This window comes from Enoplosus armatus, chromosome 9 (assembly GCF_043641665.1).
Source record: "Enoplosus armatus isolate fEnoArm2 chromosome 9, fEnoArm2.hap1, whole genome shotgun sequence".
NCBI classification, from domain to species: domain Eukaryota; kingdom Metazoa; phylum Chordata; class Actinopteri; order Centrarchiformes; family Enoplosidae; genus Enoplosus; species Enoplosus armatus.
The window spans coordinates 17,311,467-17,328,036 of record NC_092188.1 but is presented as its reverse complement, the minus strand read 5'-3'; the positions used below and the strand labels follow the sequence as shown (position 1 = coordinate 17,328,036).

The 16,570-nt window shown below is 41.1% G+C and overlaps 1 protein-coding gene across 1 annotated transcript in view; it reads right to left on the bottom strand.

Moving 5' to 3' along the window:
* The window catches only part of triob (trio Rho guanine nucleotide exchange factor b), an 88,520-nt gene that overhangs the window by 15,717 nt on the left and 56,233 nt on the right, over positions 1-16,570 (bottom strand). Inside the window, exons 18-36 of the mRNA XM_070911896.1 lie at positions 15,854-15,952; positions 15,681-15,773; positions 15,369-15,518; positions 15,105-15,219; positions 14,756-14,871; positions 13,211-13,333; positions 12,638-12,832; positions 12,038-12,153; positions 11,045-11,111; positions 10,544-10,653; positions 10,330-10,399; positions 9,980-10,069; positions 9,754-9,846; positions 9,475-9,586; positions 9,005-9,195; positions 8,637-8,738; positions 7,439-7,578; positions 7,039-7,138; positions 3,710-3,962 (exon numbers count right to left, since the gene is read on the bottom strand). Coding sequence (XP_070767997.1) covers positions 3,710-3,962; positions 7,039-7,138; positions 7,439-7,578; positions 8,637-8,738; positions 9,005-9,195; positions 9,475-9,586; positions 9,754-9,846; positions 9,980-10,069; positions 10,330-10,399; positions 10,544-10,653; positions 11,045-11,111; positions 12,038-12,153; positions 12,638-12,832; positions 13,211-13,333; positions 14,756-14,871; positions 15,105-15,219; positions 15,369-15,518; positions 15,681-15,773; positions 15,854-15,952 — 2,335 coding nt within the window. The remainder of the gene's footprint in view (positions 1-3,709; positions 3,963-7,038; positions 7,139-7,438; positions 7,579-8,636; positions 8,739-9,004; positions 9,196-9,474; positions 9,587-9,753; positions 9,847-9,979; positions 10,070-10,329; positions 10,400-10,543; positions 10,654-11,044; positions 11,112-12,037; positions 12,154-12,637; positions 12,833-13,210; positions 13,334-14,755; positions 14,872-15,104; positions 15,220-15,368; positions 15,519-15,680; positions 15,774-15,853; positions 15,953-16,570) is intronic.

Genomic DNA, 16,570 nt, shown 5'->3' with positions numbered 1-16,570 from the left:
TAATTTTTCATCACATAACGGTGCATTCACCAAATTACTTCCAATGCCATAATGCTACAACATAATCCACACTTGATTAGTGAATGCCCTCTGCATGAAGCCCATTTGAAAACAGCCGAGGTAGAATCTACAACAAACAAGGACAATAAGATGTAGAACTGTAGAACTGTAAGTACTTGTACAATAATAGTGTCATTGTCACACTGGAGACAGACCTCTGCATGCTTTGAGATACAATCACAAGCGTAGCCTAACTCAGATTTTATCACCATATGTTCTTTACATCTTAAACATGCCAAGATGAACGAACCATAATACCAAACTGGTAAACTAGGACAACTCCTCACTTCTCAATTTCCCTTTCTCAGCTTTCCAGCTTTCTCCACAAAACAAGCAAATCCAGCATTTCATGTTACAATCTCCATATCAAACTCTTCAGAAGAGAGAATCCAAAAACAGAGCAAGCGTTTTATCAAGCAGAACCTACCCTGACATAGAAATATTGAATGTTTACATAAGTAGAAGAGCAAGAGAATTACTTGTGTCCTACACACGTGTTACACATGATCGAGGCACCTACCCAGGTCCAGTAGCCAGAACTTGCAGTTGTCAGAGTGGCCACCCTGTGCTGGATCCATGGAGCAAAAAGGGTTCAGAGATACTAAGGACTCGATTCCACGAGCCATGTCAGTCAGATATCAAGCCTTTTAAATTCTGAATTGAAATATTCCCTCAGAGCATCTCCACAGGTAAGACAACTGACTTTAAATTAAACTGAAGTTAAAAGTAAAAATAATTCTGCAGTAACCACGTCGCTGAAATTCCAGGGGGAGAAAGCATGAAGTCCAGTGTGAGCAAAAAGAAAAAGTCAAATGCAGCATTAGAGAGTAGGATGTTTTCTCTCTTTCTCTTTGTATCTCCTTCCCTCCCTCCCTCATGAGTGGGCTGCTGTGAGGATATTGGGCAAGCCTCCACTGTGCCTCTGCTGATCCAAGGGGATGTCTGTGAACATGCAGCACATCTACCGTATTACCCTTTGTAGAAGCGCCCACTCAGTTTGTGTGGGCGGGTGCATATTTTACAGGCATTAGGATGCATACAAGTTGTGCAGTATGCTCGGAACAAATATAGACTTGGTTATGAAATCCATGAGAAGTGAACAGCAAAAAATCTGTGTCATATTCAGTGGTTGGATTCAGGTTTCAGATGGCTTTTCTTGAATTCAGAATCTCCATTGGGGTTTTTTTCAGTCTGAGCTTTGTAACTACTGCTATATATATTCAACACTTAACTCTGTATTCCTACATCTTCACTTCATCGGACACACTGTGCAGTCTAGAGTAGCTACGCAGGCTAAATGCACAAAGATCTCCCTGTTTAATTGTGAGTGTGTGTTTGTGTGTCTCCCTGGGCTCTAAAAACACTCTTTCCTGTAAGAACACGCACACACTTGTACATACACCGTCTGCACTTACTCTCTGCTCCTTACAGAATCCTTTTATCAATAACACTGTCATTAAGTGTTTACCTTTGTATTTATTTCATTCTAAGAGGCAGTGGGAGTCGACCTGCATGTTTTGGTAAAAGGGGGAATTAAAGTAATCAAAATGAAAATGTGACTAGTATGTAGATGAAAGTGCTCTAAACCCGATTTAACAGGAATGTGCAGTGTCGCACAGGTTTCAGCAGCTAGTTGAACAACACGGGACTTCATTAAACATTTAGAAAACACACACACACACACACAAACACTGAACACATACTATAGAAGTGAACCACTGTTACTTCACACTAAAACATCCTATAATCAGAGCAGACAACCAGCTGCCAGTTATACACTTTGCAGGCTAATCCTACTGAATGTGAACTATTCTATTCTATTCTATTCTGCTATTCCAGACACAGACATTCGCCCCCAACAGTCAATTATTCCTGGTTGTGAGACACAGCAGGAAAAAGGGGAGATTTCCCGGAGAACACTAATCCCCTAACTCGTCACCCTTCCATAACTTTGGACAAAATGGTCTATGGTTGGTCAGTAAACACAAAAGGCTGGCAAAGTAGCAAAGACGTTTTTTGTCATCCTCGCCTTCCTCCTCCTCAGCAAAGGCCTTTTTTCAACCACAGCAACCCCTGCAGCTTATTTCCATCACTCCCTCTGGCCACACAAATACACAGATACGGCTGTAGTTAGGGCTGGTTAGGCGCAACCAAGGGGCCAAGAAAAGCCGGATAAAAGAGCCTCTGTAAGCAAAACAGAGTTGAGAAACAGTGAAGCTGCAGTTAAAATTGTATAATAAGCAGCTGGGAAATTCTACCCTTCTTCCTATGCTCTACTAGTAAATCATTCAGCTAATTCCAAAGTTGTGAGTTCCTGTGTACAGTTCAACCATCCTGTAATTTTAAAGACAAATGCATGCTTTTCTCATTTTGCCAGCATACTATTTGTATGCTATATTACCATAGAAACAAGTAGTACAGCTCTCACCCACTCTTCCACATTAAAGAGGGAAAGGAACAAGCAGAAACTTCTGTCGAGGCATGACGACAGCAGCTCATAAGTGTCAAATGAGGGTCAGGAGTCCTTTCCTTTCACTTCTTTCTGTTAGCTAGATTTATTCTTTGTTTAGTGCTTTTGGTCACAAAAAATATAAATATTCAGTATGTATGTATAGTACAGCCAATATAGTACACATAGTATATATTAATCAATCTATATAGAATTTGAGATGAGATCAACTAAGATGCCTTATATCACCCAGGTGCAGACATGAGATAAAATATCATGAAAAGACTGCAATCTGCCCTGACTGCCACGGCTCAGTGAGATGTCAACAGTAAGACAGCAGATGTCATTGCATCATACCATGAACTGATGCTCAGGGTGCAAAACAATGAAGAACCAGTTACCATCACAGTAGAAGATCTAACAACAGTTCACAAGAATATGGAGCTGGATAGCACTAACAATAATCTGTTGTGTTGATAATTATGATAAAGTTAATTTTCTGGCAGGACATGATTCAACAATATTACTGTTCCTGTAACCACATCTGGTGTGATGTTAACACACACAGACTGTGGAAAAAACCTTGGGAACCACATTATTGACTCGTCTTAGTAAGACCCTTTGGGCATAACAACAGATGCAGATCTTGACATCATATCTTCCAGCGTTGAACCCTCACGAGGTCATTTAATATTTTATGTTTGCTACAATAAAGGGGCATGCTGCTGTGTGTTTAAGACAAAATATGGGTTTCTGACAGCAATAAGATCTGTGGATGTTAACACTGCTGGGAATTCAGAGGTTGAAATTATTTTAAGATAATTAAAAGAGAGCTGTGCTTCAAGCGGGCATTCCACAGTTGCATAGCAACACCAAGAAATACATGTGCGTGCTTCCCCAAGCAGCTGTTTGATGAGAAGTGAAGGTTCTGCAGGTTACGAGCTATGTTTGCAAACAAGAAATACATCCTATTAGTTTCCCCTAATGTTTCAAGTGTCCATATGTGCTTGGATGTGACAAGCAGCTGTTGGGTGAGATAAGAAGATTCTGCTGGCCACCATTGCTATTTCCACACATGAAATACATCCAATTAGCTTTTCCTAGTGTTCTCAGGTTTCCGGATGTGCCTCAGTATGAGAAACTAACTTCCAGTCCACTAGGCTGGTGTGGGTATGACAATCAAAGCAAACATCTTCTTACCTTTGTGGTTGAAGAGCCCCTCCATCTCCATGGAAGACCTGGAGTGGGCGATACAGAGCATGGAGCAGGGTACGATGCCCTCCTGGGCTGGAGAGCGGTCCGTGGTCCGCACCAGGCACCAGTCTGGTTTGTCGTGGAGTCGCTCCAGAACCTCCACAGTCTGACCTCGGCGCACCGTCAGCTCCCCACTGCTGCTTCCATTACTGGCCACAAAGTCATGGATCACCACTGTCAACTCACAGCCACCGGACAGCTGAAAGGGAAGGAGGACCGAATTGAAGTCTGATGAAAGCCATTGATGTTTATCTGTATATGTAACAAATGCTGATATTTGCTAATTTTATTTCTGTCCACGGGACACTTGGTGAGGAGAAATTATGTCAGTATGCATGTGTGTAGTGATAAACTGCAATTAGATTATTGCTAAATTGACAAAAGAGGAATGAGAATCCTCTTGGAAAACTCCACTATAGATTGTAAATACATTTCCTATTATTTTAATAATCTTGCCACAGATATTTAAAAAAGTCAATAAACTACTGTATAGGTACCTGGTACTATAAGCTGATGGCAAAAAGCATGGTTATTCAGTAAAATTACTTCTGACAAGTGGAATTAATGGCCTCTCAGAACAAAAAGTCAATATTTCCACTCAACATCCTTTGCCAGCAGCACAGGTACTCCAGCAGCACTGTTAGCAAAAATGTACATGCACTGATGATTGGTGACTCATTCTAGCACAACTGAACGAAACGTCACTCTGACGATCTGACTCTGACCATCTGAGTGTCTAAGAAAAGAAAAGCAATATCAGATGGAGGTGGAACAAGGTGGAATTAGTCATTTAGCTCACTGGATATTTTCAAAAGGTATTCTCCGTTCAACACGTGACTGAAAGCGCAGCCGCTTATTGCTATTAATGCTTGCAGGTGAAAGACAAACAGTAACAGTACACCAGAGGGTGCACAAATTCTGTTACATACAAATATGAAATACAGGGTCATAAACAATTTGTGATTGTCTGGGACATAGTAAGCATGAATTGGCTTTATTGAACACAAATGCAAATGAATGCCACAAATGTGTAGCTTGTCCTCTCTGCTGTACATAGCTATAGTTTTCAAGTTCTTAATTTTTCACTAATCGTGAGCAGCAGGCTACGCAACTTGCAACCCTGTGTTTTTATTATAAGAAAGCATTTTCAGTTCCTGTTCTCCATGGTTAATTTTCTAAGAAAAACAACAACAAAAATTCTGAGCCATGAAACCTTAAATATTCATCTTTTGAGCATTTATATTAAATTAGACTTGATGGCAGATGAACAGTCTTTTATATAAGTTTGTCTATTACTATTGGTCATACAGTTAATAATAGCCACCTACATAGCAGAGTAAAATTATTCACACATTTCCTGCTTTCAAAGGTTTACTGCTGCTTAACTTGGACATGTGCTCCTTATTCATATTGTTGAAATTTACAGTGTTGCACGTTCCTTGTGTCTATAACAGACTGCATTAATCATTTGAAATATGTTTGTTGTGTAAATGTCACAATAGCTCTTTTTTAATTCAAATACCGCAAAGCACATTGTAACATACCCTCTGGTAGTGTGGTAAAGCCAGAGAGCTGAGTAGCTGAGAAACGGGATGTGAGCTCCTGTCCTCCAGCCTCTCCATTGTTCTCCACTCCCTCATTGCGAGAGAAGTCCCAAAGAGCTAGAAAACTCTACAGCGGTCTGATTTCTACAGCAATCCACTAAAATTGTCCTAAATCACAATGAGAAGACGCTCACTGGATAAGCATAAGTTGTCTAGAAAATAGTACAATTTATCTAACTTTTTACGGAATATTTCCTCTGGGAAAAGCAGCCTCAGATAATTACAATCCTGATCCATTAGAAGATCCAAAGGCCGGAAGAAAAGTTGCTGCCATCAACAGCGCTCCTCTGTAGGTGCTTACAATCAGACTATTGAAGGTTAAATGATTTCCTGCTGCGTCTCTTCCCCGAGCGGAGCTGTTAATCCATCCTTGTCTTTAAACATGTGAAATGTCCATTTCTCAACCAAAAAAAAAAAGAAAAACACTCCAGAAAATTAGAGGAAAAATCACAGTGGCTGCCCGAATATTTCTATGTTTGAAGCAAAGTGTGAGATCGATAGCTGTGGGAACTTAAAACTGTGCTCTCCTGTCTGGCATACAGACGAGCATCCTCTGTGAAGAGAGTGTGGGAGGCTGAAGCTGCCGACACACTAGTCAGTCACTAAAGCAGAAGCACACACACAGGAACACTGGCACACACACACACACACCACTGTCACTGCCTCTTGAATGAGAGGTCTCACAGAGAGTCCTCACAGAGAGAGAGAGAAGCATTCAAAAAGTGAGATTGAGATGCACAGTTCATATCTGCACGTGTTACTGTGTGTTTTGAATGTTTATGCACGAGTATGTCCTTAACTGAGGGAGCAATGACTAATTACTTAGTGTCTGTGATAGTTTTGACACAAGTGGCCACACACACACACACAGACACACACACACACACACACAGCTCACCTCCTCACCTTTACAATTTGGTTTTATGTTACATGAAACAACCACAGAGCTGAGCTTTGTGCTGACAACTGACAGTTAATTAAACAACCACAGTGAACCCGCTAAGCTCATTTTCTTACTTTCCTGATTACAGCACAAGCGTATGAGGCCAAAGCTGGGGAAAGTCCAATTCAAGTGTGAAAAGAATCACCTCATCTACCGCTACATTTTATAATTAGTATGACATAAAAGTATGGAAAGATTTTTTATCCATGTGTGCTGGTGTGTGTGTGTGTGTTAGCTTTACAGTTGCTCATACTGAGCGTAGGAGGACAGGCCTTCTGTGGTGCTATTACCAGATATAACCACGGCCGACTGTCCCTGTTCCCCGTAAGATAAGATTCTCTCTCTCTCTCTCTCTCTCTCACACACACACACACACACACACACACACACACACACACACACACGTAAACAAACAGAGACATGGTTGCACACACTGTTTTAAAGCTCTGTCAGATGGACTGTTTCTTCTTCCTTACACAATCAAACACTTTCACAGGAAACAACTTGAGGAGAGTTGCCTGCATCTAACCAGTTTGCAGCTTCTGACGATCGTGTCACTGTGTGATGGCACATGGATGTGGACCAATGACAGAACTGAAACTGAACTGAAAAATGGTCTATTTTGTGTATCTCTAAAGTGCTGCCTGGTACATTTTGGGGATAAAGAAAGCCTGAAGATTGTGTATGTGTGTATGTGTGTGTGTGTGTGTGTGTGTGTGTGTTTCTACCTTATCACTGTCCAGTGTGTTCTGGGATGTACGTGAGGCGATGGAGATGGTATCCGGTTGGCTGCTGGCGTCTCCCTGGCTGTCCAGCTCCTCTCCGTCCCTGCAGGCAGACATTATCATTACAGTCATTCCATCATTACTATTATTAATAATCATTATGTTTTTATAGATCTATTACTGGAAACATTGGTGATTGGGTTGACATACTGTAACAACCTGGACTCTGTTTTTTAATGATTGAAATGGTTTTTAAACTTACTACTGTATCTATTTTCAATTTGTTGCATATGCAAAATGTATTTACTGTATTATAATTTTATGATGGCTAACATGATTAATATTTAAAGTTATTAACAACATTAACAAAACATAAGTTCAGAGCAAAACACTGTTAGCTCACCGTCTGCCTTTAAGTTTAGTTGTGGTGGCTTTAGGGATGTGGATGGGCTCCTTCAGAGCTCCCCGCAGGTGGACAGTTCGCTCCTGGATGACCTCCCGAATGTGTTTGATCCAGTCCTGCTTGTTCTCAATACTCGAAGCCTGGGACACAACACATGATTGGGTCAGATAAAGGTGAGATTTACAGGATCTAGTACGTACAGCTGTTATGTGTGGACCACTGTAGCCTGGTGTTTTTTCCTCTGCTTTTTCACATGCAGACACAGACAGAACATTAAATCAGCAACAAGAGATGTGAACAGCGGTGAAAAATAAAAGCACTGTTCACTTGGCCGGAATTAATTAACACAGTATCAGGTTTAATTTAGCAATTATATAGTTCTGTCTGATCCCACATGAGTGCTTTGATCCCTGCAATCTTGTACTTGAGTCAAACGTCCATATTCAGACACAAAGTGAAATGACGACAACAGTGTCTCCTGAACTCCACTTGAGGTTCCACAGAGAGACTACAGACATGTATTGTCAGCCTTGTGTTTATTTACGTCACTGAGCCAATGCGACAGTGTATTTTGCATATGACTACCCTCGTCGGTGTCTTCTCTTCCTCCTTCACTTAGCAACCAGCAGCACCAAGGCTACTGTGGCACCGCGTTACATAAGACACAGATTAGGATGGTCATCAGAAGTTATGTAATAAGACAGATAGCTGTACAGCACACGTTCACACACCGTAACACATACACTGGGATCCACAAGTTTCTGTCTTTCTCTCAAAAACACGCACATATCTGCACATACACCCTGCATAAAACATTGCTTCTGAGTCACTGCGTGAGAACTAACAAGTTGCTTGTGAGTTTGGATTATGACCTATCAACTGCTATGCTAATGTTTCTGTGTGATGAGTAAATAAGTAGCTGAAAGTAACACTCTAACCCCCTACAGGGAGTGAACTTTCTTGGCTGAACAGAGAGAACTATGTAGGATTTAGTGGGGGTGGACTAAGACATGGAGTGACTCTTCTTCTTTATGTGTGAACAACTTGACCGCTCCTGAAGAAGGGGAATCATGTGGGGATCTACTTTACACTTAGTACAATGCCGGAAGTGGAAGCAAAAATACTTTGGTTCTCATTTCTAACTTGATGATTTATATCAGATTAAAAGAGAACAATGAGAGATGTTCATTCAAAATACCTTGAGGACTATCTTGTTGTCTGAGGTCGGGGTCCTGCCCACCCACAGGGCAAACTTACAAGGATCTCCCTCCACGTGTTCTGTCACTCCAAGCTCTGACGTCTGAGGGGGTAAATAACATGTCAGCAAATTCACATGATGCATAAACAACAACAGAAATGTGCAACTATAATAACTGGTATACAATAACAACTACACTCTGGTGTCATCATGTGATAGTTTGTGCTATAAACATTATGAGCGATGTATCCATAAGTTCCTAGCATCAATCAAAGATAGCCTCAGTAAGTTTCAAAGTACATCAGAATGGACTTCTCAGCAGGAAAAAGAATGAACAATATAGTCTGATAAAACAGTTCATTACTTACAAAGAGCTTGCTCTTATACAGGTACTTGCTGCGCCCATTGGAGTCTTTGACTTCTTTGCTGAAGACCAGGGACATCTCGAAAAGGAAGAGGTGTCGGTCGCGACCTTTGCGGATCAAAGTCTTGGGATCCCATACCTGGAAGGAGTCCTGGAGTATCAACTCTCCCTGGGAGTCAATGTTCCCATCGAACCCTGAGGTAGTGGAAGGAGAGGAGGAAAAGAGCAATTTAGGTGTATTTGCATGTGTGTACAGTATGTACAAACACGTTTGTGGGAAGCAAATAGAGGAAAGCTGGATGAAGTTATTGATGACTCACAGCTGAGTAGTTTGTGGTGAGTTAATTAAAAGTGACATGATTCCATTCACATAAGCAAAGTGAAAATTCACTGAATAGGAAACATCTGACACTCAGTGAGTAGTTGTGCAGGTGACTGTTAATAGCAGAGGCGTGTGTGTGTGTGTATACCTACCATCCATCATAGAGAGGTGCATGGCATCATTGGCTTTCTTGGGGACACTAAGCATCACTTCAAGACCATCCTTAATCTCACCTTTACCCTCCTCGCAGCATGTCAACAGCTCCTACAACAGAAGCACACAAACATAGACATACGCACACAGACATTTAAAGGAAAAGAACACATTCATGATTTTGTTAAAAGTTCCTTCTGTATGTATTTTTTTTCCTGCAAAAAATGAATAATGCTAGACCAGATATCCTTCTTTTTACATTTTAAAGGCATGTTTACCTTGAGAAGGAGCTGGTATTTAGTGATTCTCTGGACTGGTTTGATCAGGTAAGAGGAGATGGAGTTGGCGAGGCGGTGTCTTTGCTGGATTTCCTGTAAATGAAAAAGGGAAACAGACACACGTCTTACAGAAGCTATGGTCTTCATTATTCTAACTCACGTACAGACAGAAAAAAATCCTCACTCTAATATCACAAGTTATTACACATCAAAGTTAGTTACTTACATCAAAGTAGGGTCCAGCATGTTCCAGGATGAGCTGAGTGGAGTCGGGCTTGTTCTTACAGTAGTTCACATACATCTGGAACTTATCAGCCTGAGCACGAGAAACACCAGTACTTTACTCACAAGATCTCAGGAGTGTTGGATGCTAAACATTACACTAAACAATACTCTATAGGCCTAGTGCATTGTACATGTTTTGGTATTTAAACTTAATATGGACCTATGGACCCATGGACAAATGACAACAACAATGGTATAAATTTGTAATTTTTGAAGGGTGAAGGTATAATAACAACTCAGGAGCACAAATAGAAACTGAAATATAAAAGTCATAATTTGGAGATCTATTACCCAAGTCACGAAACAATGGCCGACATCCTCTGGCAGCTGCTCATACTTCTCCAACTCCTTCAGGAAGATACTGTATAGAGACGAGAAGATTTAAAGGAAGCAGAGGAACACATTTTGTATATTTGAAACAAGATTTCCACTTGAAAAGTATAATTGTAAACTAAATTGTTGATGGTAAAAAATACAGATTGTAGCGGATCACTGCTCTACTGACTTGTGATGAAACTCGTAGAGGTCCTGCATGTTCCCAAAGATGATGTGTTCCTTGTTGACAATACCAGGAGGAATCTCCTCCACACCACTGGTCATCTCCCACAGGTATGTCTGCACACACACACACACACACACACACACACAGACACACACACCAGAGCAGAATTAATTAAAAACCTTGAAATATATTTGTGCCAACACATCTGATGTGAGAGCATCTAATCATTACATGACATATTTTAATTAATCATTTATTTATTGTGTGAGTAACCTACTGAAATATCTAAAAAAAGAGTACAGAGAAAAAGTGTAACTACAAGTAAAATGTAACTGATGGGAAAATGTCCACGCAATATAAGGACGAAAGATAACGACAACATTTAATAATCACAGCGGGGGCAATTCACCACAAGTCAGGAAGCACCTCATTGTGTAAAAAACATAAATGTATTTTCCTTTTAGGTAAATGAGTGTCTGTGTATGTGTTTGCTACAATACTTACATCCATACACTCCCGCAGGTCTCTGACATAGGCTTTCTCTGTTTGAATCAGCTCAGCCATTATAAATCTGAAATGACATGCACATAGGGAGAGGAGACACTGGTGAACATGGTCAGGCACTGTAGTTGACCAAATATGAATAAAGAAAACCTGTGGTGAAGACTAATATGTACAAAATAAAACTAAAAATACTAAGCATTTAAAAGATAAAGAATGGCAGTCTGCTTTGCTGTGTCCACATTCTTTGTTCTTCTGTGGTAAGTGTCATTCAAACACAGACAATGGGAACTGGTCTTATTATGTAACAAGTTAAACAAATCAATCCACATAACAGGAAGTGTTATGTATTAATATCACAGACAAATATATTAAGTTGACAGTGCAAAGAGAATGTGTGGTAGCGCTCCAAATTCATCCCAATCAATTCTTCTACTGCAACACGTCTTCTAGGCACAAAGTTAAGACAAATATAGCACTGTTGCTGTACGTGGATGCATTATAACCCCCTTATGGCTCACTTATGGCTTGTGAACATCTGTAATTTACAGGCTGTTTATGGGTTTCCTCTTGTATGAATTTTCCCCCATAAACCATTTAAAACTATTACCACAGATATTCTATACAGCATCAGGAACACTGAAACATTTTGAGATAAATGCTCACAAGGCACATCACTGCTCTGCATCCTCTCACATGCACCATAAATTCCATCTCCTTTTGTTTTCACACTTGATTGGATTCGAAGATTTCAGTGTTCACTATGACATGCTCATGTTTTCTGGGTAATTTGACATTAAACTCGACATTATCACTAACCCTAACAATTTGAAATGAAATGAAAGCCTGGCTGCAGCCATAAAATGTTAATCGGACTAAATTACTGAATTATTCATCCAGGCATTTTTCCAGGCCTGTGTAGGAAACCTGTGATGCTGAACATCAGGTGGTGATCAGGAGAGTGTGAGTGCGGGGGAAAATGTCTGTTGCGCTTACTCTTTCCTTCGTGCTGACTTCCTCTTCTCCTCGTTGAGTTCATGGGCGGCATCCCTCAACTTGACCTCTAACCCCGGAGCACTGGCTGGGATGATGTCCAGTTGCAGCTCTTTACTCTGAAAAGGAGACAGTGGCTTTTATGTTGCACATAACAAGCATGGCAGTCATTCACTAGACAACACACCAATGTGTGATGTATTTGCTTTCTCTTAGGTGGGAGATGGAGTTTAAATAGGAATGTGCAGTGATAGAAGATGCAATTCGACCTATCTACATCTGACCACCTGGTGCAAGGTCCTACACTTGAAATTACAATAAAATTAAAACCAGAGGTAGTTTGTATGATTTAATACATCACATAAAACATGATTTAGTTTTAATCTCATATTAGAAAGGCTAGAGGCCGAGGTTATATCCTATATCCTATATTACTATAACCTGTGCCAGACATATACTGTATCCGTCTATGGTCTTTCATTATACAGCATCAACCCAAGGTTTAAGCCTGAACATATGAATAGAGTTTGTCAAAACGTATTAGAAAGAACAGAGCTGATATATATATTCTTCTTTTGATTGTTATCAATGGTGTGCACTCACAGCCTTGTTGGAGTCGGAAGAAATGCCGAGTGCCGTTTCCAGGCAGGTTCGGTATTTGTCCATGCGGAGAGAGAAGTCCCTGTAGCGCTTGTCCACCGAGGACACCCATTTCTTTATCTCCAGGGCATGGGCGTGGCCCTTGTCACAAAACCCATCCGCCAGCTGGATCAACAGCTTCACCCGCTCTTTGGTTTGCTTTCAATAGAGAGACATTTAGGGGAAGGGGGGTGGAGAGAGAAGAGAGATGGGCGCAAAGAGGCAGTGCCGGTGGAGGAAAGGTAGATAAGAGAGAGACACAGGGAGCGAGAGAGAGAGTTAGGAATCAGGGTGTTGCTTGATGGACACAATAGCTTGTTCTCTAACACAATAACAGTGACACACCAAAGAGGAAAGAGGACAATACACTGCCCTGGGAATGGGCCTCACAGCAGAGCGCAGGACTGTACAAACACACACACATCACAACGAGCAGAGCAACAGGCACGAAAATACACACATATGGTTTCTATCCTTCCCACCGTATTTTACATAGTAATGGTTCAGAAAAAAAAACATAAACACACATACGCGTACCTTTGCTGTAATCTGGAAGTCTTCGTGCTCTTTCAGCAGCTCCTGTGTGTGGTGAATGCTGGAGCCGGTGGATGTGTGTGTGGACAGGTAAAACTCCCCAGTGTCATGGATCCACTCCAGGGCCTGAGGAAACAACCAATCACAAGTGAGTACATTTACACTGCAGGGATTTCAGTTCCACAATTTGACACAGTCTCTATTAACTATGATAATCTGAAGACCTGGTACAAGTTGGTACACTCGGAACTCCACAAAGTCATGGGGTAGTTTGTAAAATTAAACTCACCATCACCCACTTCATCCTCTCCTATCCAGTGAGACATTGGTTTAAATTTGAACTGATCAAGGTTGGACATGTATAGTATTTTCCACTGTATAGTTCAACTTTAAGAATCCCTTTAAAATGCCCCCTGATCACATTCATGAAAACTCAGGATTAGGAAAGTTGACACCCATATCATTTCAGAAACAACAGTATGATACAGGAATTAGATCTTTATGACACATATCACCAGTTTACCATGCAGATACATCCTGTTACCACCTATCAAGAATGTACTTATCCATACATTTATAGCGTTCAGTTTCCAAAGGTCCTACTTTGTTTCTATGTCTGTGTATTTTATAACCAGCAGTGGCAGAACTGGTCCAGTCAAACTGTGAGACCAGAAAGCATTTTGGGCCCTGGGGATAAAACCTGGATTGCCCTAGAATAGCCATGTCCTAGAAACATCTATGATGTCATCTGATTTTACTGGCTGAGCACATTGCTGTCAGCCTGTGCTGTGCTACCCAAACACCACAAGAGGGAGCAAAGTGCCTTGTATTGAACCAGCCTTAGAACTGGTACACAAAGATAGAGAGTTGAGAGCTTAAGGGCCACAGATTTTAACTTTCTTTGGCTTCTTGAAAATAAAGTAGAGTTTCCAGCAGTCAAAGTCATGTTTAGATAAAACACCCCAGATGTCAGCTCAGTCTGTGGAGTGTGAAGAGATCTTGGCTGCGACTGAAAACAGTATTATTCAAACTCGGTCCAACTCATAGGTCCTTGTATTTTTGAACAATGGCTGACTTGTTTGACTGAAAAAATATTGAGTGTTCTAGTGACTTGACCTACCATCCTAGCTCACATCTTTTATTCTTTTAAAACACAGAAAAACTTGACAATAAAAATCACAGTGGTTAAAATGTTCAGTAGTGCCTGAGGGGTAAAATGCTCTGTAATAGACATAGTGTTTAAATTTACTGGGCCACATAATGATAGCCATCTTTAAGCCATCTGTCATTGTTGCAAATGTCTGCCAGCTTACATCATTTCCAGTATATTTGAAATGTATCATTACTAAGAAAACCCAGAGGGCAAATCAAGATGGAAGTTGCAGCTGTACTGATTTAGTTCCAATCATCTAACAGGGAGGAGGCTTATTTCTACTTACTATGTCTGTACTGAATTGAATGACACAATGTACTGATCTGCTGATCTGCTTATTGTAATAAGCACAAATATCATAAACATACAGTACACACACAAACATAAGCACACACCTGTTTGGCGCTGCGTTCAAACACTACATATTGCTGGCACTGGTCCAGCCTCCGCTTCCTCATGGTCCAGAAGTGGAGCACTCTGTTCTCTCTCTGCAGCAACTCATTCAAGATATCTGATGAAAGAACACAAGCACACAAGACAAATGCATTCAAGATGTGTAAAACTGCTCATCAGTATTCCACGGGAACATACTGAAAACCTGAATTTATAATTCTGTGAACAAATTAAGAAACGGTGGATGGAAAAAATAAAATAAGCTAATAACAACTTGATCTTTGTCATGATAAGATACAAATAAAGAAAAAAACATAAAACATAAAGGTGATTATTGAGTTGTCTACTTACTCTTAACCTGAGTCTCTGGAGCTTTGACATGGGACAACATGCCGGGCATGTTGACACTGTTCCTGTGCAGGTACTTCAGGAAGACATCAGCATTACGTCTGGCTAATGTACAGGCCTGTAAGTGTGCAGAATGAGAACAGAGGTCACTTACAGGGTCAATAGTAATAGCCTTCTGACTAAAAAATATTGAAAATCAGCTTAGAAATCACACAAATAACTGATATGACACGTCTTTTGACGACAAAATAACTTCATCTTTCTCACCTTGAGGAAGGCCTCCTTCTGCTCCAGATGTTTGCTGATCATGGGAGTGACGTGGTCTGACTCACTGTTCGGGCCCAGTTTATCAGCACCACCACACCAGTCTTCCTCTCTCTTATACTCCTGCTCCAGGCTTTCTAACACACTGCACACCTGAGACATAGATGATACAGTACATAAAACCCCTGTACAATGCAACACCGGCCTTCTCCTGCTCCAGACTGTCCTGCAAACCTGTGAAACTGTACATCCTTAAGAGCAGGTTTTTAATCATACTCTGATACTGCAGGCACAAGCTTTCCAAGTGTAGTGTACCTGTTCAGAGGTCTTGTAGAAGGCCACAGAAGCATTAACCAGCTTGAGTCGGTCCTCCATCTTCAGCATCAGCTGCTGCCAGTGGTCTGCCACCTTCAAGTCAAACAGAACAAATTAGTTTACAGCTGTAAAATAGCAACCACGTCACCTACATTATTATTCATGTTTCATACCTTTTCCGCACAGTCTCTGATCATATCCATGTCGTAGTGGTTTGCTTGGAGTAAGGCCTCCGCCTTCTGCTGTACCTGCAGCGCACTCTGATGGGTTTTCTGCGTGGGAGATAAGGGTGGGATTAAAAAAACAACAACAATGAAATATAAGTATTATATGATTCTCTATATCACAATGATTGCTTTGAAAATAGGACCCCAGCTTCCTGTTCGCCCTGCAGGTGGAGGATGGCGGAAAGGCTAAATAAATAAAAGCAGTGTCTGATTATAGCTGTGTCCTAAAGATTGTCCTGGAGTGAGCATTCTGGAGAGGAAATGAGATAGGGAGGTAAAAAAGGACAGTATCTGGTGATTTCTGTGTCATAGCGGGTAGCCTGAGAATAAGGCTGCTGCTCTGTGCTGGACTCAGAGCACTAGTGGGATGGAAAACAGAAGGAGATAAAGGAAGAATGAAGGATTTCCTGCCACCTTTGATAATGTCTGCAGCACCTGCAGGGTACTGTCAAGGAGGACAGTCCCATATCACTTGCTCTTTTCTCACCACGCAGGACCCATTTGAGGAATCAGGGACTAGTTATGGCATGTGCGTTACAATTCAAGTCTCACATGAGCAATAATCATAAACACAGTGTGCATCTTTGTGTGTGTGTGTGTGTGTGAGCTCTGTAGAAGTAGGTCAGGTACAGGCCTGCATTAAAATGAGCCAGGCTCGATAGA